This window comes from Vulpes lagopus, chromosome 12 (assembly GCF_018345385.1).
Source record: "Vulpes lagopus strain Blue_001 chromosome 12, ASM1834538v1, whole genome shotgun sequence".
Classification (NCBI taxonomy): Eukaryota; Metazoa; Chordata; class Mammalia; order Carnivora; family Canidae; genus Vulpes; species Vulpes lagopus.
The window spans coordinates 55,561,634-55,588,330 of record NC_054835.1 but is presented as its reverse complement, the minus strand read 5'-3'; the positions used below and the strand labels follow the sequence as shown (position 1 = coordinate 55,588,330).

At 47.4% G+C, this 26,697-nt stretch overlaps 1 protein-coding gene across 10 annotated transcripts; it reads right to left on the bottom strand.

The window, feature by feature from the left end:
- Positions 1–271: 271 nt before the first annotated feature.
- Positions 272–26,605, bottom strand: CDK3 (cyclin dependent kinase 3). Of its 10 annotated transcripts, none has more exons than XM_041726622.1 (11): positions 26,466–26,605; positions 16,100–16,220; positions 13,133–13,287; positions 4,713–4,803; positions 3,729–3,854; positions 3,400–3,477; positions 3,201–3,321; positions 2,952–3,122; positions 2,758–2,859; positions 2,302–2,505; positions 272–943 (listed from the first exon to the last, which is right to left on the bottom strand). In XM_041726622.1, the coding sequence occupies exons 2-11, from the start codon at positions 16,186–16,188 to the stop codon at positions 818–820; spliced, it is 1,263 nt and encodes a 420-aa protein (XP_041582556.1). In that variant the 5' UTR covers positions 16,189–16,220; positions 26,466–26,605; the 3' UTR covers positions 272–817. The 10 variants fall into 10 exon arrangements, with proteins under 10 accessions (XP_041582556.1, XP_041582552.1, XP_041582550.1 ...); XM_041726618.1 differs by adding an exon at positions 22,063–22,101 and having other exon boundaries at positions 2,952–3,321; positions 26,466–26,602; XM_041726616.1 differs by adding an exon at positions 22,067–22,101 and having other exon boundaries at positions 2,952–3,321; positions 26,466–26,602.
- Between the last annotated feature and the right edge of the window lie 92 nt (positions 26,606–26,697).

The following is a 26,697-nucleotide window of genomic DNA, read 5'->3' as shown; positions in this document are numbered from 1 at the left end:
CGCGAGGTACAGCGTGGCTGGGGTCCTCCCCACCCAGGTGGGATGCGGACATGCCAGTCAGCCCTGCCAAGGGAACAGGTGCTCCCAGGGGCTTGGGCTCCCTTGACTCTGGGGAGGGTATGTTGGCAGGTCCTGGAAAGGTCACAGACGGCCCCTCCCCACTGCCTCTCGCTTCGGGCCAGAACTGTCTCCAGCCCTCTGTCAACCTCCCCCTTGTCAGCAAGTCCCTGGTGACCCCCTTTGAGGAAGAAAACACTGGACAGCTCAGGAACGAACGCATCACTTTTATTTCCTGTTTTCAAAACCAGAGGCAAACGAACATAAGCATATCCTGAGTACAGACAACTACTTAGAACCCGCCACACACCCCGACCTATGCTGGGATCAGGAAAATATCCTCCCTCTCCCTGGCCGTGCTCCCTGTTTAACTCAGACGCTTAACTGGAATGCAGCTTTTCTCCCAAAACATTTTAAAGCCGTAAAGACCAGCAGGGGGCACCCTTCCGCTGGGGCGCGGGGGCTGGCTCTGCCTCGCTGCCAGAGGGCAGGCTTCCCACCCGCCTTGGTAACTATTGTTCCAGCGCCAGGGAGCCAGACTAACTACCCCTATCTTGAAATGGCCCTGTTGAACCCAACAAACATCACGGGAACGGGAACGTGCTAACCTGCTGACAAAACTAACACCCAAACTCAGCTCTCTGGAGGCTGATGCCAAATTCCTCAAAGTTTTGCTCTCTCCCAGATTGTTCTCTTTCTGGGGGAAGTGGGAAGGGAGGCAGCTGGAGAGAGGCCCCGAGGCTGAGGGCCTCCCACCTCCTCATCGGCAGAAACGCTCCAGCACACACTGGTGGGGAGCTGGGGAGGTCTCGGCAGATGAGAAGTAGGGGTGCACAAGGGCAGCCTTGGCTGAGATCCGCTGGCTGGGGTCGTACTGCAGGAGTTGCTGTGGAGGAAGGAAGAGGAGAGGAAAGAGATTGAGCCTTCGGGTGGCCAGGCCCAGAGAGGAGTTACCCTCAGCCCCCAGGGGGGTGAGTCCCAAGCCCCAGAGCAGCTGCCTTCAAACAGGAACCACATGCACCTACTACTTCCCAGCTCATGAGCCGTTCTGGACCTGTCAGAACCTGGGGACAAAGAGCTCGTTCTAGGCCGGCCTGGAAGTCATCCTTGTCTCCTGCAGACCAGAGGCTCAGTCCGTCTGGCTTCTTCCTACCTGGGGTTCCCAGCCTCAGCCTACTTCTGGTTGAGACAGACTTCTCAGGGGTGAGACAGGAACTCAGAGTCCCTAAGCCCAGCTGGGCTGTGGAAGGACCCCTTGCCTGGGAGTAGCCAGGATGGGGTGCTAAGAGCCGTGGCTGGAGGTATATGCCATCCTGCTGGCATTGGGCTGGTAGATAAACACAGGCCTCTGGAAAAATGAAAATACTGCCCTGCCTTCCTCTGGCCCAACACCAGATTAAAGAGACAGATGTGGCTCGGAGTCTTTGTGGGTAAGAATGGATGGCTCTGCCTGAGGCCTGGGCAGTCTGGCCTGGGCCAGCCCAACAGGTCAGGATGTGCAACAGGACAGGTGGGCTCAGACCATGGCAGGGGCCCAGACAGCAGGGAACAGCCTCCCGGGAAGAGCAACTGCTATGGAAGGAGGCAAGCTCCCTGCCTGGGAAAGCTTACAAAGGAAGGCGACTATCGGGGGCCTGGGTGGCTCAGTCAGTTAAGGGTCTGACTTCAGCTCAGGTCATGATCTCAGGGTCATGGGATCGAGCCCCAGGTTGGGCTCCCCGCTCAGCGGGGAGTCTGCTTCTCCTTCTCCCTCTGCCTGTGCTCGCTCACTCTCAAATCTTTTTTTTTTTAAGATTTTATTTTAAAGATTTTATTTATTCATGAGAGAGAGAGAGAGAGAGGCAGAGACACAGGCAGAGCTTGCAGGGAGCCTGACGCAGGACTCGATCCCAGGTCTCCAGGATCATGCGTGCCATGGGCTGAAGGCAGCGCTTAAACCGCTGAGCCACGCGGGGTGCCCTCAAATAAATAAAATCTTAAAGGTAACTATTAGAGCATAAAAACAAAGCTAACTAGAAGAAAATTTTAAAAAGAAACATGAGCCCTGGACTTTTCAGGGGTGATGCCTCCAGGTTGAACCATCAATACACACGGACAGGGACAAGCGAGTTGTGTTCAGGGGTCAGAAAAGAGACCAGCTGGACTCTGGAGGAGCTGGGGTGACACACGGGCTGGCTGACAAAGAGGCACTTCCGTGGGGGTAGCAGGCTTTGTCGCCCTGCGCTGCCTCCCACTTGTACCTACCATGAGCAGGTCCTTGCCCTCTGGTTCCAGACTGGGCACAATCTCCTCCAGCCCCTTCCTGGTCCACTTGGGGAAACTGCCCTTATAGTCAGGCAGCTGGGTGACCCCTGGCCACGTGGCTTCACTGGGTGTCCCCAGGGTCCGAAAGATTCGAAAGAGCTGGTCAATCTCAGAGTCACCAGGAAACAGGGCTCTGCGGGTCACCTGAAATGAGGAAGAGAAGGTGTGGGGCCCACTCCCTTGTCCTACAGAATCCAAAACCAGTTAAGATGTCTTTCCCAGGGCTGGGCGAAGAATCCCGCCCTTTTCTGGAATAAGGCTCGCTTTCTTAGTCCCAGAGCCAGTCCCAAACACCCCAGAAATCCACCCCTCAAGGGAGAATCAGAGTCCCACTCCCCACCCCGAGCGGGACCCTGCCTGCGGCCTCCCTGTGGCCATGCCCGTCCCTCTCTCTACCATCTCGGCAAAGATGCAACCAATGCTCCAGACGTCCACAGCTGTGGAATAGAACTTGGTGCCCAAGAGGATCTCAGGGGCGCGATACCAGAGTGTCACCACCTGTGGGGGCGAGAAGCCGGTATCCTTCAGGGGGCCGGGTGCTCGGGTGACGTCCCCTCAGCTGTCGCCCCTGCCCCGCCGTCCTGCGGTACCTCGTGGGTGTAGGTGCGCAGGGGCACCCCGAAGGCTCGAGCCAGTCCGAAGTCGGCCAGCTTGATGGCCCCCAGCTCGTTGATGAGCAGGTTCTGGGGCTTCAGGTCTCGGTGGATGACCCGATGAGAGTGGCAGAAGCTCACCCCCTGCAGCAGCTGGAAGAGGTAGCTCTGCCGAGCCGCGGCGACGCTGCCTGAGCGACGGCGGCCGGTGGGCGCGCCCGGGCCCTCCGCACCCGCCCTCGCTACCTTGACCAGGTGCAGGGGCAGCTCGGAGGCCGGCGCCGAGTCCATGTACTTCTTCAGGTCCTGGCTGAGGAACTCAAACACCAGGTAAAGCTTCTTCTCGCTGTGCACCACGTCCAGCAGCCTGACCGGGGACACGGGTCACCACGCGGCCCCCGCTGGCCCGGGCGGCCCGGCCTCCCCACCTGCTTCCCCACCTCACCTGACGATGTTGGGGTGCTTAAGCTCTTTGAGCAGGGAGATCTCCCTGATGGCGGTGCTCGGGACTCCCTCGGTTTCCCTGCGGGGCGGGAGGGCGCAGCAGTGGAGGCCGAGCGAGCAGGGTGCTCCCGCCCGGGGTCACCTGCGGCTGCGCTTCCCGGAAGCGGGCCCGGGCGCCGGCAGTGGGGCGCCGAGCTCCTCAGCACACACCCGCCGAGGGCGCTGGGCAAGCGTGGCCCGGCGGGGCCACCCACGGAACCCGGGCACACTCCCAAGCGGGGGGCGTGGAGCCCTGAGGGGGCAGGGGCCTCCGGGGGCGGCGGCACTCACAGATCCAGCCTGATCTTCTTGAGGGCCACAAGCTGCCCCGTCTCCTTGTTCTTGGCCTTATACACCACCCCATAGGTGCCCTCTCCGATCTTCTCTACCTTCTGGAACACATCCATGGCCGCAGAGCTGCCCAGGAAACAGAGCGCGCCTGGGGCATTGGCCGGCTGCCCCCGGCCCCCGGACACGCCGCCCGCCTCTGCCCCCCTCACCCCAGCCCTCCCGGGCCGGCTACGGGGTGCAGGAGGGCCCAAACTTCCCAGCGAGCCCCTGCCTCTGCCCGCGGGGCCCAGGCTCTGGGGGTGAAGGCAGCCAGGAGGGCGGCCTGAGGGGCCGGAGTCAGCCTGAGGCAGGGGTCAGGGGTCAGGAAGAGTTTCTGGAGCCACGGTCCTGCCCCAGGCCGCATGGCCAGGGTGAGGGGCTGGGCCCCAAATGCTGGGGGCGCTCGGCCTCCTCTGAAGGCAGAACTTTGGTGGGGCGCCCCCCCTGCATCCTGAGCCGGCCCCCCGGGCCCTGGAGGCTCCCAGAGGCTCCTAGCACCCCTCCGGCAAACCCCGGCCCAGAATTCACCAGAAACCCTGTGCTCCCGGAGCCTCACTGCAGACAGGCTTCCTGCTCGGCGGCTCCCCCTCCTGGCCCGGGCCGGCGCTGCACCACGTGCACACAACACAAGGTCTCCCCCACTGGGGCCTTTATTCATGAGGACCTTCCAGAACCCTCCATATTCCCACACGAGGCCCAGCGCCCAGCACCCCACAGCTCAGCCTCCCACGGGCTCCCGGTGAGGGGAGGGTGTGTCTGGAATGATCCAAATTAGCAAAGGCGCTCTCTGGCTCCAGAGGGTGTCATTCTGAGGAAGGTCCTGGATCTTCTCTCCTCAGGCGTCTCCAGTGGGCTCAGCCTCAGGAGCCGGTTGGGGGGCGAGGGGGGTGGCGGTTGCCAGGAACTGCCATTTGCTACTGGCTGCTGTCCCTCTCTTCCTGGTACCTCCTCTGCTCCCGCACGGCTTGTTCTAACAAGGGCAGGTTCATTCCTTCCACACAAGTCAGCACCCGGGCCTTCACCACGGAGCCTCCGTCTGAAAGACACAAGCACAAGGCACTAGCAGTGACTGAGCCCGTGTCAGCCACACACCTTACAGATGCATTCCAGCTCTTTCCCTGGACTTGCTCTCAGGCCTGAACTTTGACAGGAGGAGTCTGAAGGCTGGTATGCGAGATACTGGTCACTTTTCTCTACTTGGGCTTCAGAACGGTGGGGCTGGTGCATGTGATCACACCTGTTTGGAACACGGGATGGCCTGGAAGTCCCACTTCTCCACCGAGGAAGGGCCAGGTAGATGCACCCTCTACCTCTGTTCTTTGTCATCTTAATTGACACCTCCTGCCACCTTCTCTGTAGGCCCCGAGTCCCTGGGGTTGAGGAGGGGTCTCTATCACCATCCCATCCCATTTTCCCCCCTTGGCATACTGGGCCCCACTGGCATTGGAAATTGGGATCCAGGGGGAGGAGTTTGGCCTTGTAGGGCCAAGTCAACCCACCCTGGATGAGGGGCTGGGAGGTGCTTCTGGCACATGCTGTGCTGACTTGATGGAAAGATTTGTCAACATGCAGGTGACATCAAGCTGGAAAGACTTCTGGGGTTTGCCCTAACAGGTTTTTTGTTAACTAGGCTCCACATGGGTGGGGAGAACAGCTCACAACCCTGAGATCAAGACCTGAGCTGAGATAGTGAGATGCTCAACTGACTCAGCCACCCAGGCACTCTGGATTTCTTTTCTTTTTTCTTTCTTTCTTTTTTTTTTCTTTTTTCATCCATGTTCTTTATGCTCTCTGGGCATGTCAACAAACATATTCAATGCTCTAGGACATTATCCTGTGTTCTTTTGATGCGGTTTTGAAATATAGGCTCTTTTGTTAGATAGGTCATGCCTAGCTTTCCTCCTAGTCTCCTGGTCTAGGCCACTTTCTTTCCTTCTTTTTTTTCCTTTTTCTAAGTACGCTCTATGACCGCATGACCCTGAGATCAAGAGTTGCACACTCTACCAACTGAGCCAGCCAGGCACCCTAGAACCACTTTCTTGGTTTAACACAGCATGGGGGCAGAATTCAGAGGGTCAGAATGTCTAGATTCCAGTCTCCAACACAGGAAGATGAACTTGTCTGAATCAGGTTACCTGTGTGTCCTCAGGTTCTGTCGGCCCTGGGGCCAGGCTGCAGAGGCTGCACGGCCTATGGAGCAGTGAGTGTGGGACACTACCCTGATCTAGCCATCAGTGTAGACTGTTGGTTCTTTCTGGAGTCCTGCATCAGCCTCCCCACTTAGAGAGGAGTCTGCTTGAGAGTCTCCCTCTCCCTCTGCCCCTCCTGGCCCCCTCTCTAATAAAACAAATCTTTACAAAAAACACAACAACTTCCTGTATGAAGATGTTCTTAGTTATCTGACTTAATTGCGCAGAACTTTTTTTTTAGATTCATTTTATTTTAAACATTTTATTTATTTATTTGAGAGACAGAGAGAGTGCGCATGAGTAGAGAGAAGCAGAGGGAGAGGGAGAGAGAATCTGAAATGGACTCAGCACTGAGCATGGAGCCTGATGCAGGTAGGACTCAATCCCACGACCCCAAGATTATGACCTGAGCCGAAACTAAGAGTCAGTGTCCAACCCACTGCGTCACCCAGGCACCCTGCACAGAACTTTTCTTACTCGATGCCTATCAGCACTTTCCTCTCGTCAGCCTGGGGAAACCCTCCATCTTAGATTTATATTGAGGAACATATTGTTTCTCCCTGTGGATGAAAAACACTATCAAACACAGAAGTGACCTTAATAAATAGGATAATCACAAGGGACAGACTGGGCAGTCCTGTCAGAGCATCCGCAGGCCCTTGAAACTGGAATGCGAGGAACAGCATTTGAGGAGATGCTGCAGGGAGGGGAGAACAGAGTTTACAGACAAGATGACTAGGAAGTCCTGTAGAAGAATTTCTTGCAAGTTTAACGAACCCAGAACTGAAGGACTGAATGACCAGGGTAGTGGGCATGCAGTGGGCAGAGGTGTGGGGAGGAAAGAGGGAAGGAGGGCCAGAGTGAGGTAGGGATACAGAGCAGAAGAGAACACTGTTATTGTTATTATCTTAATATAGAAGAGGCTTGAGTGATTTATACTCAGAAAGGGAAGAGGCAGCAGTAACTGGTTAAGGACTCAGTTGGGAGAGCCAAGTCCCTGTGGGAGGACCGGCCGTGGGTCACAGCACAGGGGCTGAGGAAGGGCCCTCCACCCAGACAGAAGAAAGAAGCCACAGGGGGTTGTGGACACAGGTGACTTTAGGAGGAGCTGCTGCGGCCTCTGCTGGACCTGATGAAAGGAGCAGGAGCAGGGAGGTGATGAAGTAGGGGTCTCCCGTGACAGGCAAATGCCAGAAACAGCTGTTTGTGGGTTGTGGGACAGGGTTGACGGGGACACACGGGAGGCCCCAGTGCGACAAGAGACTTTAACATCATGCTAGGAACCCACGGAGCGTGGGAACCTTCTCCATCAGCAGCAGGCAGGCGGGACCCGCAAGGGCGGAGGTTGGGGGTTCATCAGGCATTGGTGATGGAAGGTAAGTGCCAGAAACTTCCTCCAAGAAAGGGGTGGCCATGGCAGTGAGGAGGCCATGACCAGGACAGAAGGTGGGAGGAAAAGGAGGAGCCCAGAGTGCATAGGTCCTGTGGGGGCTGAAGAGCAGAGAGGCACCCAGAGTCACAACTGCAGTCTCAGGTGGCAGAGGTGTGGCCGTGGCCATGGGAGGCAGAAGTGGGGCAGAGGTGCCTAGTGGCAGAACCGGTTAGCAGCAGAGGACAAAGGTGGAATGGCAAAGCCGATCTATCAGCCAGCAGGCTGCTGGGCCTGCCTCTGGGCCCTGGGAGGATGACCAGGCTTCACATGGGGACAGAGGGGAATCGCTGTCCTGGCAAAGAGAACAGGTTTCAGGCACGTCCTGGGGAAGGCCAGCGCAGAAAGAGGAGCCCTTCAGGCAGGAACAAAGGTTCCAGGCGACAACCCAACAGGAAGGCCTGTAGGGGCAGGTAACAGGAGTCAGCTGGAGGAAAATCAGGCAGGTGGGATTCATGGGATTTATGGCTAGGGCTCCAGGGCAGCCTCTCGCTGTGGGCAAGGTCATCTGCAACTGAGAGAATTCTCCCAGGGGCCCTGGAGCAGAATGGAGAGAAGACTGTGTCCCCACCCCTCAGCCCTGGGCAGGAAGTCCTCAGGCTCTGGGATGGTACCCAAAGAACAAGTCAGAGCCAGTGGATTTCTGGTACGGCATTTCTTCACCTTTGGCCTCCTTGGCTAGTTGTGTGCACAAATTTCAGGAAGGTGACTTTACATATATATATATATATATATATATATATATATATATATATATATTACTTAAATATATAATTATATATAATATATATTATATATAATTTTATTTATTTAAGTAATCTTTACACCCAACATGGGGCTTGAACGCACAACCCCGAGATCAAGAGTCACATGCTCTTATGACTAAGCCAGCCAGGCGCTTCAGAAAGGTGACTTTAGTTGGCCTCCTGGCTGTCCTCAGAACTGCTCACCTTGCCACCCAACAGATCTTAGATCTGTGTCTAGTTGATGTTTGTGCCCCATGGGACTTGGGACCTGACCAGGACAAGATAGACAGAGGAGGTGTGAAGGCAGCCATGCAGGCACCCTGTAGACTAGGGACCAGCAGCCACCTCCAGGCTCGGCTCACACTCTGCCCCTCCCTCCTCATCGTTGTCTTTCCTTCCGTGTGTTAGTTTCAAATGATGAGCATGTCTTATTTAAAAACTAGAAGGGGGATCCCTGGGTGGCGCAGCGGTTTGGCGCCTGCCTTTGGCCCAGGGCGCGATCCTGGAGACCCGGGATCGAATCCCATATCGGGCTCCCGGTGCATGGAGCCTGCTTCTCCCTCTGCCTGTGTCTCTGCCTCCCTCTCTCTCTCTCTCTCTCTCTCTCTCTCTGTGTGTGACTATCATAAATAAATAAAAAAAAAATTTAAAAAAAAAATTAAAAAAAAAAAAAACTAGAAGTTTACGGAGAAATTTTTTTTAAGAAAGAAAAAACACATAGATTGTGATGAAAATAATAAGAAGCGATCAAGTAGCCCAGAGAGAATGCCGCTTGACCTGAGGCTCGATCCTTCAGGTTCAGGTTTGGGGGGTGCGGGCAAGGACAGAGAGTGGTGCTGCGCTGTCTGTGCCTTCCCGGCTGATGGATCTGCCTCTGCAGAGTCTGGCCTGTGAGGCAGGTCCCGGTGCTGCTGGCTGGTCCCTGCTGCGCGGCGTTCCTGCCCTGTTTTCATGGGCTGATAGCCTGATGGGAGCAGCCAGTGATAACGATCTTGCCTGGATTCATTATTTTATCAGGTCTTTTAAGGAGGTGCCTTTCGACATTTCCTGCATTTATGCCCTGGGATTCTTCTCTAAAGAACTTTTCCTCATCAACCATGAGCTGTCCCTGAACTCCAATCCATTCAGGAAAAGGCTGGGAAAAGAAGGCTTAATGCAACCAGGGGGAAGCAATCAGCCAATTTCAGACCCAAATTCTCTAATAAATGCCAAAAGAGAGAGAGAGAGAGAGAGAGAGAGAGAGGAGGACAGAACTCTTACAGAGACCTGGGTTATGGAAGCCAAATGCAGTAAATGGACTTTGGATCCTGATCTGAAGTAACCAATTTTAAAAACCGATGGAGGGGAATGGAATGAACGTGGACATGGGATTAGATTATATCAAAGGACAGCTATGTTGTTGGGTGTGATTGTGGTACTGGTAGAAGCATATGAGGTGTTTATGGGTAAATGAAATGATGTCAGATTTGCTCTAAAGGAGGACAGCAAAATAAGTAAATAAAATGCAGGCAACAGCAGACTATGGGTCCCTGCTGAATCTGGGTGATGGGTACGGGGAGGTCCATCCTACTTTTGTGCATCTTTGATTTGAAATATTAAATTTAGGGGCAGCCCAGGTGGCTCAGACATTTAGTGCCGCCTTCAACCCAGGGCATGATCCTGGAGACCCGGGATAGAGTCCCACATCAGGCTCCCTGCATGGAGCCTGCTTCTCCCTCTGCCTGTGTCTCTGCCTCTCTCTCTCTCTGTGTGTGTCTCTCATGAATAAATAAAATCTTTTAAAAATATATTAAATTTAAAAAATTATATGTGTTGAACTTTAACAAAGTTTTTCTTAATTTTCTTCCCACAAGTAATTCTAAATGTCCCCTCCAGGTCCTGTTCTCCTCCTGGCCTGCTGTCCCACCTTTGTTTCAACCTCTGTATTTGCAGTCGGGCCTTAGCATCCTGGACACTGAGCGGCAGGCTCCCAGGAGCTCCCAAGATTCACTGCAGGGCTGGAGGTACAGAAAAAAGCCTCAGGGGCAGCCCCGGTGGCTCAGCGGTTTAGCGCTGCCTTCAGCTCAGGGCCTGATCCTGGAGACCTGGGATCGCGTCCCGCATTGGGCTCCCTGCATGGAGCCTGCTTCTTCCTCTGCCTGTGTCTCTGCCTCTCTCTCATTCTCTGTTTCTCTCATGAATAAATAAAATCTTTAAAAAAAAAAAAAAAAAGAAGAAGAAGAAGAAGAAAGCCTCAGGTGACTTGGGCTGTAGTCAAAATGGAAATCATTTGTGCAAAGGCCCTTTGTACCCATTCCCACCCACTTTCCTCCTGCCTCTCAATATTGAGGGTAGGAACTCTGTAAGCAAGTTCAAAGGCTTAAGCCTGAATAAAGATTAACTTTTATTAAATCAAAGACAATTAAAGTAAGCACCATCTAATAACATTTCATCCAGAGTTAAAAACCACCCATGACTTTTAGAAAGGAAGTTGGTGGTATAAAGCAAGAAACATAAATGTTTGCATCCTTCAATAGAGCAATTCTACTTTTAGGAAACTATCCTGAAGAAATAATCAGAAAATGGACAAAGTGCATGAAGGTATTAATTTATAGCATTTTTAATATATATTAAAGTATTAAAAATATTAATTGAGGTGGATAAATTTAAAAAATATATATATATATATATATATATATATATTTTTTTTTTTTTAAAGTAGGCTCCAGGGCAGCCCGGGTGGCTCAGCGGTTTAGCATCACCTTCAGTCCAGAGCGTGATCCTGGAGACCCGGGATCGAGTCCCACGTCAGGCTCCCTGCATGGAGCCTGCTTCTCCCTCTGCCTGTGTCTCTGCCTCTCTCTCTCTCTCTCTCTCTGTGCCTTTCATGAATAAATAAATAAAATCTTAAAAAAAAAAAGTAGGCTCCAGTTCAGGGCTTGAACTCATGACCCTGAGATCAAGACCTGATCTGAAATCAAGAGTCAGATGCTTAGCCAACTGAGCCACCCAGCACCCTGATATATAGATTTTTTTTTAATGTTTCCACCCTCCCCCCCGGCTATAAAAGTAATACATTTTCATTGTAAAATGCTAATAAAAGTACAAAAATAACTATTATTAACATTTTGGTGAGTAATCTTTCAAATTTAATTTTTTTATATACATAAAAATGTATATCAGGGGTGCCTGGTTGGCTCAGTTGATAGAGCATGCAACTCTTAATCTTGGATTTGTAAATTCAAATCACATGTTGGGTGTGGAGATTAATTACTTAAAACTAAAATCTTAAAAAAAATGGGGGGATCATACAATACATATTGTTTTGTAAACTGCTTTTTTTCTTAATAAGATATTGTGAACATCGGGGCGCCTGGGTGGCTCAGCTGGTTGAGAGTCTGACTCTTGATTTTGGCTCAGGTCAAGATCTCAGAGCTGTGGGATGGAGTCCCGCACTGGGCTCTGTGCTGGGCATGGAACCTGCCTGGGATTCTCTCTCCTTCTGTCCCTCCACCCCCAACTCACACATTCTTTCACTCTCTCTCAAAGGAAAAAAAAAAAAAAGAGGATACTGTGAACATCTTTTCATGTCAACTGATATAAATTTACACCATTTTAATGGCTGCATAATATTCTACTAACTGAATATACCATAATGTCTTTAACCAGTAAACGTATAGTATATTTTTAAGAACAAAAAAACAGAAACAATATAAACGTGCAATGATTGTGTGAACTGATATACATCTAATCTATAAAATATTATATAGCCATAAACACTGTATCTACAAAATTTTAAAAACATGGGGAAATATTTACAATATAATGTGAAGCCTAAATAATCGGATACATTATTTAGTATGATATCAACTATGTAAAGGAAGATGACATAGGGATGGCCAGAGAGGGAGGCAAAGAATTCATTTGAGTACCTAGGTTGTTGGTTTTTTTTTTTTTTATATTTTATTTATTTATCCACAAGAGACACAGAGAGAGAGAGAGGCAGAGACACAGGCAGAGAGAGAAACAGGCTCCATGCAGGGAGCCCGATGTGGGACTTGATCCTGGGTCTCTAGGATAATGCCCTGGACTGAAGGCGGCGCTAAACAGCTGAGCCACCCGAGCTGCCCAGTACCTGGGTTTTAAAGAGCAACCCTCGGGGATCCCTGGGTGGCGCAGCAGTTTGGCGCCTGCCTTTGGCCCAGGGCGTGATCCTGGAGACCCGGGATCGAATCCCACATCGGGCTCCTGGTGCATGGAGCCTGCTTCTCCCTCTGCCTGTGTCTCTACCCCTCTCTCTCTGTGTGTGTGTGACTATCATAAATAAATAAAAAAAAAATTTAAAAAAAAATAAAATAAAATAAAGAGCAACCCTCAACTCTTTTTTTTTTTCCAAGATTTTATTCATTTATTTGAGAGAGAGAGAGAGAGAGAGAGAGAGAGAATGAGCAGGAGGAGTGGCACAAGGAGGGGCAGAAACAGACTCCTCACTGAGCAGGGAGCCTGATGCGGGGCTCGATCCCACGACCCTGAGATTATGCACTGAGCACCCCCAGGTACCCTGCAGCCTTCAACTCTTGATGCTAAAGAGGTTCTCCCAGGTTGCTGGGATTCGTTCCCTTCCAGATCTCTTCCCCTGACTTCCTGGCCTGTTATTCCAGCCCTATCCTCTTTGCCTTGGTCTTCTTATCTATGGAACAGCAACAATAAGACTCAGTTTAAGACCTGGTGTGCAAATTGAAAAAGACTGAAGTAAACCGTGTAGTACCAGGCCCGGCTTGTGGTTGGCCCTCAATAATTCATGGTTTCTCTCTCCTCTCACTTCCCTGGAGCAGGTCCACTGAGCCTGATAACATCTGTTTTCTATGAGTCCTTGAACTTTTGGCCTGCTGTGGAAGGGAAGCTAAACCCAGTGAGGGACTCCTGTTGCGTCAGAAGGCAGGCCCAGGACCCAGAGTGGAAAGGACATGTGATTGATTGATTGACTGATTGATAAATAAATAAATAAATCCACAAGTTTACCTTGGTGTTCGAGTTCCCCAAGGACAAGGTACAGGGAGTCCACCTGGGCTTGGAACGGCTCCACTAGCTTGGTGCAGACCAGGATCTGGTGCTCGTCAGATCCATGCTGAGCTCGCAGGGTCATTCGGGATTGGGTCATGTCATAGAGGCACAACCTGCAGGTCAGAGAAAGTGCGATCATTTCTGTCCGCAAACAGAACAAACTCAAAAAGCTTGAAAGGTTCTGGAAGGCCAATAAATCCATGGGCCTCTGATCAGAGAAATAAAATGGCAGCAACAAGTTCAAAAAATTGTTTTCAGTCTACATTGTGAAGATATGAATTACATGTATCACAAGGCACCTGTTTCATGAATGGTGACAAAAGTATAAACTGATATATAACCAGCACCCTAATTAAGATTTGGCCCATTCCATCACCCCCACAAGTTCTCTTGTGCCACTACTCTGAAGTCCGCCTCCCCAACTCCCACCCCAGGCAACCACTGACTTTGGTCTCTACAGGTGAGTTTTCCTACTCAAGCATCTTATATAAATCAGATCACAACAGCATATATTCTTTTGTGTCTAGCTTCTTTCACTCAGCATAATGGTTTTATGGATTCATTTGTGCTGTTGGGTAAATCAGCAGTTTATTCCTTTTATTTGTTCGGTAGCACCCTATTGGAACTACTTTTTAAAAATATTTTATTTATTTATTTGATAGAGATAGAAAACAAAAGCAAACAGAGGGAGAGGGAGAAGCAGGCTCCTCACAGAACAGGGAGCCTGACATGGATGGAGCTCCATCTCAGGACCCTGGGATCATGACCTGAGCTGGAGGCAGACACCTAAACAACTGAGCCACCGAGGGCCCCTGCTGTAATTATTATTGAGAATTTGTTTCTCCATCCATCAGCTTGTTTGGTTTGCTTCCAGTGTTTGGCTCTTATGAATAAACTGGTATGAACTTTTGCATATAAATCTCTTGGCTGATATATGCTTTCATTTCTCTAGGGGAAATACCCAAATGGGACTATAGAGTTATGGTCAAACTGTTAAACTCTAAAAGAAATTGCCAAATTGTTTTTCAAAATGGTTGTGCTATTTGATGCTCCCAGCAGCAATGTGTGACGGTTCTAGTTACTCCACATCCTGGCTGGTACTTGGTATGGTCAGTCTTTTTAATTTTAGCCATCCTAGTGGGCACGAATATAACATATCATTGTGGTTTTATTCTATTTTTTTTATTTTTATCACCATTATAATTATTTTTTAAAGATTTTATTTATTATTGATTGATTGATTCATGAGAGGCACAGAGAGAGAGGCAGAGACACAGGCAGAGGGAGGAGCAGGCTCCCTGCAGGGAGCCCAGTGCAGGATTTGATCCCCAAAACTCTGGGATCATGAACTGAGCCGAAGGCAGATGTTCAACTGAGCCACCCAGGTGCCCTATTATTATTTTTTAAATATTTTATTTAAATTCAATTTTCCAAGATATAGTATAACACTCAGTGGTCATCTCATCATGTGCCCTCAATGCCCATCACCCATTTACCCCATCCCCCTGAGCCCCCGCAAGTGCCCTGCAACCTTCAACTCTTGATGCCAAAGAGGTTCTCCTAGGTTGCTGGGATTCTTTCCCTTCCACATCTCTTCCCCTGACTTCCTGGCCTGTTTTAATTTGCATTTCCCTGTGACTAATGATGTTGAATCTTTTCATGTGTTTATTGTCCATTTTTGTGCGTGTGTATATTATATAAATATATATATTTTGTCATATGCAAAATTGTTTACTTTTTGTATGACTGCTACGTGGTGAGGATATATATATATCCTCTTTTGTGCAGTGTTTCTTCAAGTCTTTTGCCCTCCTCCTTTTTAACATTCTGGAACGTATGCTCTTCCCTTCCACTTTTACTTATATATAACTGAAATATAATAAACTATACATATTTAAGGTACACAATTTGACATCTGACATTGTTTACCCTTGAGAAACTGTCAAAACAATCAATAATGAACATATGGTTTTAATCACCCTAAGAACTTCCCTCTTGCATTTTTGTAATACTCCTACCCACCATACCCAGGCAATCCTTGCAGGCAATTGGCTTGCTTTTTTTCCCCCCACTATTGATGTTTTTTGCATTTTCTAAACCTTTGCATAAATGGAGCCATACAACATGTAATGGGGGGGGGGGCTGGTTTATTTATTTTTTAAGATTTTATTTTTTTAATGTAATCTCTACACCCAAAGTGGAGCTCGAACTCACAACCCTGAGATCAAGAGTCACATGTTCTATGGACTGAGCCAGCCAGGTGTCCTGTTAGCTTTTTAAAAAACTGTAGGCTATAAGAAACAAAAACAAAAACAAAAAACAAAACCTGTAGGCTGTTTTCCAAAAGAGCTAGTTGCCACCAGGAGTGCACAGGAGTTCTAGTGGCCCCAAACCCTCCTCAGCACTTGGTTTCTTCACTCTACTGGGCATATAGGAGGAGCATCTCATTATGGCTTTAATTTGCACTTTCCTGATAATGCTATACTTAATGTTGTGTGAACACACACCCATCCACATATTCATGTACCTACTACTCATGAATGTGTCTAAATTAATCACCAGAGGTTAGCAGTGGCTGTCCAGACAGTGGGATTCCAGGTGATTTTTGCTTGCTTGCTTTACACTTTGTGGATTGCCTACACTTTTTTCCAATGAAACATATTAATGTTTTGGCATTTAAAAAATAAGTAGACAAGGGGTCCTGACTACCTGTCAGGGGAGCATGTGACTCTTGATCTTGGGGTCGTGAGTTCAAAGCCCATGTTGGGTGTAGAGATGACTTGATCAAAGAAAACTTTAAAAATTAAACAACAAAAAAAACCCTTATAATAACACTATTTTAATTGTTTTTTTTTTTCTGGCAGGAGGTGGGGTGGGAGGCACTGAAACACCCTCCTAACCACATGATGAAGAAACCATTCTCACCTGCCGAATGTTCTCAGCGCGCCCCCATCGGGAACTTGGCCAGCACTGACTTCCCAGGGGAAGTAATAGATCCCAGGTTTGGGCAGCATCCCAAATAGTGGAGAGGGATTTTTGAAGATTCCTGACAAACCAAGCAGAACACAAGACTATGGTTAACAGAACCTAAGACCAGCAACACCTGAAAGGCTAGTTCCAGCGAGTGGTAGTTTAATATTAAAAACATTTTTTGAGGGCTTAGTGGTTGAGCGCCTGCGTTTGGCTCAGGTCGGGATCCCAGGGTCCTGGGATCAAGTCCCGCAGGGGCCTCCCTGCAGGGAGCCTGCTTCTCCCTCTGCCTATGTCTCTGCCTCTCTCTCTGCATCTCTCATGAATAAAATCTTAAAATATGTATATATATATAAAAGATAAAAGCACCTGAGTGCCACAGTCAGTTGGATATGCGACTCTTGGTTTCAGCTTGGGTCATGATCTCAGGTGATGATATTGAGCCCCATGTCAGGTTTCCTGTTCTACAGAGTCTGTTTGAGACTCTCTCTCTCCCCCTCTGCCCCTTGAGCCCCTCCCCCATGCATTCACATTGCTTCTCTCTTCAAAAAGTAAATAAATCTTTGCAAAAAAATCTACGGGGAGAACCGTTGTCCCACTCCAATCCCTATGCAACCCATTCCCACCCTGATCCTCCGAGGAGGGGTCTATAAAAGGGCACATGGTCACTCACGATCTCTGTCACAACTATTCAATGCAGCCATTACAGTATGAAGACAGTCGCAGAGAATACAAAGAAATGTGTGAGGCTTGTTCCTTAAACTTTATTTACGAAAACATGCAATGAGCTGGATCTGACCTGTGTTGAAAGTCTGCCAACCCTGGCCCTTAAAGAAAACCATTTTTATTCATTTCTTATGTAACCAGTGTTTCATTATGCAAATAAAAACAAAGATAAGTAGATATTTATTTCCCCCCTATACTATAAATTAAAAAAAATACTTTATGTATTTATTTGAGAGTAAGCACAAGACAGTATAGGGGGAGGAACAGAGGGAGAGAATCTCAAGCGGACTCCACACCCAGCATGGAGCCAGACTCCAGGTTCAATCTCACAACCCTGAGATCATGATCTGAGCTGAAATCAAGAGTAGGATGCTTAACCGACTGAGCCACCACACGCAACTCCTTCCTCTATACTATATATGGTGTTCCGTATTTTAATTTTTTTCACTTAATATATTATGGCATTCTTTCATTGTTGTACATAAAGGGAGTCTTCCTTTCTTTTTTAGGAGGCTCCACACCCAGTGTGGAGCCCAGTGCAGGGCATGAACCCATGACCTCGAGATCAAGACCTGAGCTGAAATCAAGAGTCGGACACTCAACTGACTGAGCCATCCAGATGCCCCTGCAAGTTTTTTAAAATACAAATCTAGGGCACCTGGGTAGCTAAGTAGATTAAGCATCTGCCTTTGGCTTGGGTCATGGTCCCAGGGTCCTGGGATTGAGCCCTTCATGGGGCTCTCTGCTCAGTAGGGGTCTGTTTCTCCCTCTGCCATTTCCCCTGCTTATGCTCTCTCTCTCTCCCTCTTTCTCTCTCTCTAATAAATAAATAAATGATCTTTAAAAATAAATTTAAAACTATCATTTTTTAAAAAGATTTTATTTATTTATTCATGAGAGACACAGAGAAAGAGGCAGAGACACAATCAGAGGGAGAAGCGGGAGCCCAATGCGGGTTTGATCCCGGAACTCCAGGATCATGCCCTGAGCCAAAAGCAGATGCTCAACTGCTGAGCCACCCAGGCATCTCTAAAACTATCCTAAAATACAGTTTATTTAAAAAATGTACCCAGGTGGCTCAATCGGTTGGGCATTCAACTCTTGATATCAGCTCAGGTGTTGATCTCAGGGTTGTAAGATCAAGCCCCTCATAGGGCTCCCCGTTGGGCATGGGGCCTACTTAAGATTCTCTCTCCCTTTGCCTCTCCCCACCTCTAAAAAAAGCAACCAAACCTGTAAAGATGGTATATCATACCCAGTTTTCCCTATAATTAACATCTTATGTTAGTATGACACATTTGTCACAATTAATGAACCTGTATCAATGTGTTATTAACACCACACTTCATTTGGATTCCTTTAGTTTTTTCCTGGATGCTTCTTTTTGGTCCATAGTCTCTTCCAGACTACCACATTATATTCAGTTGTCTCTTTAGATTCCTCCAAGCTGTGACAGTTGCTCAGACTTTCCTTGCTTTTTGGCATTGAGAGGTTTTTGGTTTTTGTTTTTTTTTAAGATTTTATTTATTTATTAGAGACACAGAGAATGAGAGAGAGAGAAAGGCAGAAACACAGAGGGAGAAGCAGGCTCCATGCAGGGAGCCTGACGGGGACTCGACCCTGGGAGGGTCCTGCTTAGCCCTGCTAAGGCTGCCCTGGCCTTGAGAGTTTTGAAGTGTACTACTCAGGTATTTTGTAGAATGACCTTCAGTTTCAGTTTGTCTGATGTTTTACTCATGGTTAGACTAGGGTTGACCTTTTGTTAGTAATTATAAGAAAACACTGGTTAAATAAGTCACATGATAATGATGCATAGGACACTTGGCAGGCTTTTTAAGATGAGGCATTGTAGGCACTTATATGGCAAGATCTCCAAGATAGACCATCAGCAAAAAAGGTATGGAGCAGCCATGTACATATAATATGTATATCTGTGTAAGTGTGAAAGAACACTCCAGAACATGAGGATCCACATGTAGAAAATGTTAGAGAAGTAGGGATTCTGGAATAGATATCAGTGACAATGGGATGGCCAAGGGTGATAGCTTGAGCTGCTCGATGGGATAAACCAAGACAGAAACACAGAAAATGGTAATTAAATCATCCCAAGTAAGACCCTTGCAGAAGCCAGATGACACAGCTTTAGTGCACAAGTTTAATGTTAGGGGCACCTGGGTGGCTCAGTTGGTTAAGTATCTGACCTTTGATCTCAGCCCAGGTCTTGATCTCAGGGTCGTGAGTTCAACCCCCACATTGGGCTCTGCGCTGGGCATGGAGCTTACTTAAAAAAAAAAAAAAAGGCAGCAGCAGCTTAATGTCACCTAGAACCTTGTACAATTGGCTTTAGTATCCTCTAACAAGGTCATTGGGCAGTGTTACTGGTCAAAGGGCATTTCAAGACAGTGGGTACAGAACAGCAGCACAGGGCAATTGGCCAAGGCCCAGTCCTATAGCCCTAAGTGCAGATGGTCGGTATCCCTGCGACCAGGGAGTAAACCTGTTCTTTCTTGTCCCCAGAAATGAGAGAGCCCCCTAATAATTTTTGGCAAGAGAGAGAAGCAAAAAGTTAAAACCAAAAATCCAAAAATCAGCCAAGAAAAGAGAAAAATGTTTGGTTCCAGTATTGGATAAAGGGGACAATTCTGTTCAATCTAGCAAAAAGGCAAAACCTTAGAATGTTTTTTATTTTATTTTATTTTAAAGATTTATTTATTTATTCAGAGAGAGAGAGAGAGAGAGAGAGAGAGAGGCAGAGACACAGCAGAGGGAGAAGCGAGATCCATGCAGGAAGCCTGACGTGGGACTCGACCCCGGGTCTCCAGGATCACACCCCAGGCTGCAGGCTAAACCGCTGCGCCACCGGGGCTGCCCTAGAATCTTGTTTAAAAAGTAATTTTTCTAGGGGCACCTCAGTGGCTTAGTCAGTTTAGTGGGTTAAGCGTGTGACTCTTGGTTTCAGGTAGGGTCATGCATGATCTCAGGGCTCTGGGATTGAAACCTGCGTTGGGTTGTGCTCAGTGGCGAGTTTACCTGAGGATTCTATCCCTCTGCTCCTCCCTCCACCCCTCTTTAAAATAAATACATCTTTTCATTATTTTTTAAAAGTGTTTTATTTATTCATTTGAGAGAGAGAGAGAGAGAGAGAGAGAGAGCACGCATACATGCATGAGTGGAGGGGAGAGGCAGAGACAGAGGGAGAAACAGATTCCTCACTGAGCGGGGAGCCCAACCTGGGGCTCGATCCCAGGACCCAGAGATCATGACCTGAGCTGAAGGCAGATGCTTAACCATCTGATCTTAACCATAAATCTTAAAAACAAAAAGTAATTTTTCTACTCTCAAGTACTACACATACTATAAGTTAAACTATAAGTAACTACACCATTAATTTTATTTTTTGAATTATCATACAGCAGAATTGACTCTTTGGAGGGGTATATGCTTTTGCAAATTTCAAACTCATTGATTTTTTTAAAGTTTATTTATTTAAATAATCTCTATACCCAACATGGGGCTCACACCCACAACCTCAAGATCAAGACTAGCATGCTCTTCTGACTGAACCAGCCAGGTGCCCCATCACTGATTATTTGTTCTTTAAATATATATATATTTATTTGAGAGAAAGCGAGTTAGCGCACATGAGTAGGGCGAGGGGCAGAGGCAGACGGAGAGCAAGAGGGAGAAGCAGACTCTCCACTGAGCAAGGAGCCCAACTTGGAGTTCAATCCCAGGACCCTGAGATCATGACCTGAGCTGAAGGCAGACACTTAACTGAATGAGCCACCAGGTGTCTGGATTTTTTATTTTATTAATTTTTAAAAATATTTATTTATTTGGGGGGGGGGAGGTGAGAGCAGAGGGAGAGAATCATCAAGCCGACAACCCTATGAGTGCAGAGCCCAACACAGGGCTCAATCCCTCGACCCAGGAGATCATGACTTGAGCCAAAACCAAGAGCCAGATGCCTAACCAACTGAGCCACCCAGGCTTCTCTGATTTTTTTTTTCAGTCATAAGTTACTATGTGTTTATTAAAACACTTCTGTTAATTTACAATAAACACAGTTGGTTCCGTAAATTATTATCCATATATCATCAGACATTCAAAGAAGTTTCTGAGAAGATCTATCAAGACTGGCTTTTCTTATGGCTTAGCCAGGCTTCAAGCACTGTCTTTACAAGTCTGAGTAATGGCATAACCTGTACTTCAGAGCCTTGTCCTTTTCATTCCCCAAGGCAAAACATCTACTCTTGGGAGAAAAAGTCCACATTATGAATAAGAGAAATAGTCCTTTTTTTTTAATGACTGGGAAATTTGAAAATACCATGCAGGAAGGATGGTGACCCGATCTGATTGCTTCTTTCATTTTTTTTTCTGAAGCAATTACTAAGATTTCTGTAGTAGAATGGAAGGTCAGATTGAAGGTCAGGGAAGTAACACCTGTAACTATGTTCATTATAGCTTTTATCAGCTTTGGGTTTCTTTCTTGGAGATAAGAATCTTGATTGTGTATGTTTAGTATTCCACAATTAGAACAGATTACCAGTTTATTATAACAGGATAAAAGTTAGGAATAGTTAGATGGAAGAGATGTGTCAAGCCCCCCTACTCTCTAGGAGCACAACACTGTCTCTGCACATTCCTGAAGCCACTCATAAATGTTTTTAAAGCTGCAATTCTTTGTTAGCTGATATTGCACAATGAGTCTTCAACATTAAAACCCAAGTTACACCACACGATGTGAACTATGCCCCCCCCACAAAGATTTTATCCTGTGGGGATTTTCACAGATTTTAAATATAATCTCAACTACATGAATTTTACCAAATAAAAGGATTGTTTTACAATGTTTTACAATTGAAAAGTTTTGCAATCATCAGGGTAAAAAGATATTCAGGGAAGAATAATCAATGGATATTACACGTATTAGGTAACAGTCTGATGAGGAACAGGATATTTACATGATTTCAACATATCTGCCTATGGATTACCTATTAGTTAGAAAGAGAAAAATGATCCCCTTCACAGTCAAGGAACTTAGCAAATATGACCTTCGTGTCATACTGGATATGATGCACTGACACAGACACATGGTTTTTGTGGTATTCTTACAAAAAATACATAATCTGAATCTAATCATGAAGAGATATCAGACATTTGAAATGAAGGACACTATAGAGCTGGCTTACTGACTTCAAACGTCAGTCACAGAAGACGAGATGCTCCACCTAAAAGAGATTAAGATGAAGACGGGTCAGAGCGATGTGGATAGAAACTGAGGAACACCAAGAACTGCCAGCAAACTATCAGAAGCTGAGAGAAAGGCAAGGAGCAGATTCTCCCTCACAGCCTCAGAAGGATCCAAAGCTGTCTACATCTGGACTTCAGACCTCCCCCAACTATGACACAATGTCTGGTATTTAATACACCTAGTCTGTGGTACTTTGTTATAGCAGCCTAGGAAACTAATACAACTAAATATAATTCATGATCTTGGATGGGATCTCGGGTGCAGGAGACAAAGGACATTGTTGGACAACTATAATTCATGAAAAGCTTTGTAGATTATGGTGTGGTATCAACAGTATTGTATTTCCTTTATTTGATAATTGCTGTTCTACTGTTCTTTTTGGCCATGTCTGTGGGTCCTGAGAAGGAGAGGCAATAGGCACAGGTGGGTGACGTTTTACCAGAACCAAGGTCTGTGGCTCTACTATGACCTCCAAGTCACCCCCACTCTGTCCCCGACAGCACGACAGCACCGCTGTCTTCCATCTGCTCAAGCCCACCAGTCACTCTTGATGCCTCCCTATTCTTATGGTCTCATCTGACTGGTCACGAATTTCCGCTAGTTCTACATCACAATACATACTGAATTGCTGCACTTCACTCCCTCCAAGCCACTCCAGTCCAAGCTTTCATCGGCTTCAAAATTGGTCTCTTTGTTTCCACTATTTTCCTTCTATTGTTCCCTTTCTTGTAACAACCAGAGTGATATTTTTAATTTTTTTTTAAGATTTTATTTATTTATTCATGAGACATGCTAAACTGCTGAGCCACCTGATATTTTAGAGTGCTATTTTATTTATTTATTTTTTTAATTCATTTTTTATTTATTTTTTATTTATGATAGTCACAGAGAGAGAGAGAGGCAGAGACACAGGCGGAGGAAGAAGCAGGCTCCATGCACCAGGAGCCCGATGTGGGATTCGATCCCGGGTCTCCAGGATCGCGCCCTGGGCCAAAGGCAGGCGCCAAACCGCTGCGCCACCCAGGGATCCCCTAGAGTGCTATTTTAAAATGGAAACTATGCCGAAGGGAGTATTTTCTGCCAGAACCTCAGTCTGAATCTAACAATGTCTCTAGGTAAAACCAACAGCTTACAGCAAATACAGAAACAGAGAAACATGTTAAAGATACCACAGAGATGGCAAAATCCAGATTGTGGGAAATTCAATACAAAAAAATGACCCAATTCTTTCTTTCTTTTCTTTTTTTCTTTAGAAGTAGGCTCCACAGCCAGCATGAAGACCAACATGGGACTTGAACTGAGGACCCTGAGAGGTCAAGACCTGAGCTGAGATCAAGAGTCACACACTTAACTGATCAAGCAACCCAGGTGCCCCGACCTAGCTTTTTCAACAAATAAGTTGAAGAAAAAAATTATAGAGTGGAAACCTATATATTAAAAGAGGATTAAAAAAAAAAAAAAGAGGATTAAGATTCTTATCAGCTACAATGGGTAGACTTTGTTTGGACCTTGATTTGAACAAACCAATGGCAGACAATTTTTTATGAAATATTTGAATATTGATTACAATGACAAGAAATTGTTAATATACCCAAGTGTTATAAGGGTATTAGGATTGTGTTAAATTGTTTAAAGATATATACTAAAAGTACTTATGAAAAAAAAAAAAGTACTTATGAATATGATATCAGGGATCCCTGGGTGGCGCAGTGGTTTGGCGCCTGCCTTTGGCCCGGGGCACGATCCTGGAGACCTGGGATAGAGTCCCACGTCGAGCTCCCTGCATGGAGCCTGCTTCTCCCTCTGCCTGTGTCTCTGCCTCTCTCTCTCTGTGTGTGTGACTATCATAACAAACAAACAAACAAACAAACAAACAAACAAAAAAACGCTAAAAAAAAAAAAAGAATATGATATCAGATATGCTTAAAATTAACATGGAGGGGAACTGGGTGGAGGTACAGTGGATAATCCTTGGACCTGGGTGAAAAGTAGATGGGGTTTTTTGTATTATTCCTTCTACCTTCGTACATGTTTAAGCCTTTTGAACATTTCCACAATAAAATGTTTAAAAGTGAAAAAAAATAAAAGTTTAAAAATGTAAATCAGATCACATGATCCCATTGAAAATCTATTAAAGACTTCCTATTATAAATTCCTATTAAAACGGAAAGTCTCTGTGTTGGCCCGCAGTGCCACAAGGGGTCTGCACCTGGCCTACCTTTCAGCTCTCATTGGCCATCACGCTTCCTCACCCTCGGGACCTGCACACTGCTTCTCCTCAGGCTTGAGCAGCCTTCCCCAGACTGTCACAGTACTGTTTCTCTTTCCCCCTTTAGGTCCCAGGTCATCCTCCTCTTCCTCAGCAAGGCCGTCCCTGCCCACCCTATCTAAATTAGCATTCTCCAACCCCAGTCACTCTACCCCCTTAGCTTGATTTATTTTCTTCATTGCATTTTCCTAAATGGTAGAATTTCAAAGAGTGTGATTTGTTCACTTGTTTCATGCCCCCGTCTCTCACTAGACTATCAGCTCCATGAGGGCATTATTCCTCAGTGTATTCTCCGTGCCTAAAACCGCGTCTGGGACATTATTAAATATTTATTGAATAGATGTACTCATGAAGACCATCTACACCCCACTTAGCCTGGACACAGAGAACCCAAACCACATCTTACTGCTTCCATTAACGGGACTTTGTGGTCCTCTGCCTTCATTAGCACTTTTTTTTTTTTTTTCTTTTGGTTACTCTTCTTGACTGTCCAGCCCAGGCAAATGGCTTGATCATCAACAGCAGTTTGCCCACTGAGATTATCTGAATTCCTTTGCCTTGATGTTTCCACCAATTTTCTACTGTTATACAGGGTTCTTACCAAACCCTGGACTGACAGACACATCTTAGACCAGACTTCCAACTCTTAATAAATTCTGGCCTTAGGGGATCCCTGGGTGGTGCAGCGGTTTGGCGCCTGCCTTTGGCCCAGGGCACGATCCTGCAGACCCGGGATCAAATCCCACATTGGGCTCCCGGTGCATGGAGCCTGCTTCTCCCTCTGCCTGTGTCTCTGCCTCTCTCTCTCTCTCTCTGCGTGTGACTATCATAAATAAATAAAATTTAAAAAAAAAAAATCTGGCCTTATTTTCTCCTGAGACACTGCCAAAGCTTTGCCAAGTAGAGCCTTTCCTTACCTGAGTAAGCAATCACCCCACCTTTGTCTTATGATGTTATGTCAGCGGTATCTAAAGAGCGGGCTTTGGACCAGGACAACAGTCCAAACACAGTAGCCAAACTAAATATTTTAAAGCTTGGGGGGCGGGGGAGGGAGGTATTAAAAACACAATCAGTAACAGTGCCTTGCCCTGATATATTGGAATCTGGGGCAAAAGGAAAAATCAGTGAATGCTGATTCACTGTAAGTTCAAGTAACTGAATTGTCTTCATTCATCCTGACCAGTGCTCCCTTAAATTATATCAGAGGTGAATGCCTCACTTACTTTGCCCCATTCCCAGTACTGTTACTAAAAATTGATGCTATAAATAAGAGTATGAAGTGCATAGTTTTCCAAAACAGTGGATTCGTATGCTGTTTAAAGTCATAAGGGTGAAAAAAAATAAATAAGTCATAAGGATGAGTTAGGGAGAAGTTAAAGGAGATGGTGTAGAGTGCTCAGGTCTTCATCACAGTGGTGTGAAGTCAAAAGGTCACTAAAAACGAACAAATCAAGAGCTAGCATGTATTTTGTGTAGCAGTTGTTTTGGAATCAGAATTTTAAAAATGGTTGAAAGTGGCTGCCTCTGAGGACGGGGAGCTTTCGGTTTTCATTACAATTTCTCCGAGGCTACGTTTCCTAAACGTGGACATCTGTCACTTCGATGGCGATACGGCGACGACTGTGGAAGCAAAAAAGCCGGGATTCCAAGAGCTCTCAACGGCCGGCTCGGTCACATTCTGGTCCACACCCACCCTCGACCGGGGAGGCGGCCCGCATTCCCACGCCCAGCTCCCCGAAGCCATTCCTCTGGCAACAAGGATGCCATTATCTTAACAAAAGATAAGCGGAGGCCTCATCCCAGTGCGACTTTTGTCCTCCTTCCCGTGTCCAATGTGGGAGGATCTGAGGAAACCCTACGACAACAGTCCGGGGCAACGCCGCGCGGTCCAGAGGCTCGACCTCCCCGTGTCGCGCCCCACCCCCACCCCACCCCCACCCCCACCCAATCCCCAGTCAAGGACCTTCAGTCCTCGGACGGTCTCCGCGCGCGAACCCGGAAGCGGCGGGCCCGGCGAGTCCCACGGCGCAGGCGCACTCCTCCTCGGCCGCATCGTCCCGCCCCTTCCCTACCTTCTCGCCGACCTGTCAGGGCGTCGCGGCGGCCTCGGGTCCCCGTTTTCCGCCCCGCGCGATCATGTGACGACGGAGGGGCGGGCTACCAGGAGCGCCTGGCTTTCTCCCCCCGCGCCCGCCACCGCTCCCCAGGGCAGTTTCCCGGCGGTTTTCCGGGGTTTCCTCCCCGGCCGGGGGTCGCTGTGGGGCTCCCCTGGACGTGGGCGGGGGACGCCTCAGTCCCGCGCAG

Coding starts and splice junctions, on each gene's coding strand:
- CDK3 (XM_041726613.1), bottom strand. CDS start 16,188: ATGCTGCCCAAACCTGGGATCTATTACTTCCCCTGGGAAGTCAGTGCT. Junction 3,478..3,728: donor AAGAAGATCAGGCTGGATCT/GTGAGTGCCGCC, acceptor CCCGCCCCGCAG/GGAAACCGAGGGAGTCCCGA. Junction 2,860..2,951: donor TGCGCACCTACACCCACGAG/GTACCGCAGGAC, acceptor TCGCCCCCACAG/GTGGTGACACTCTGGTATCG.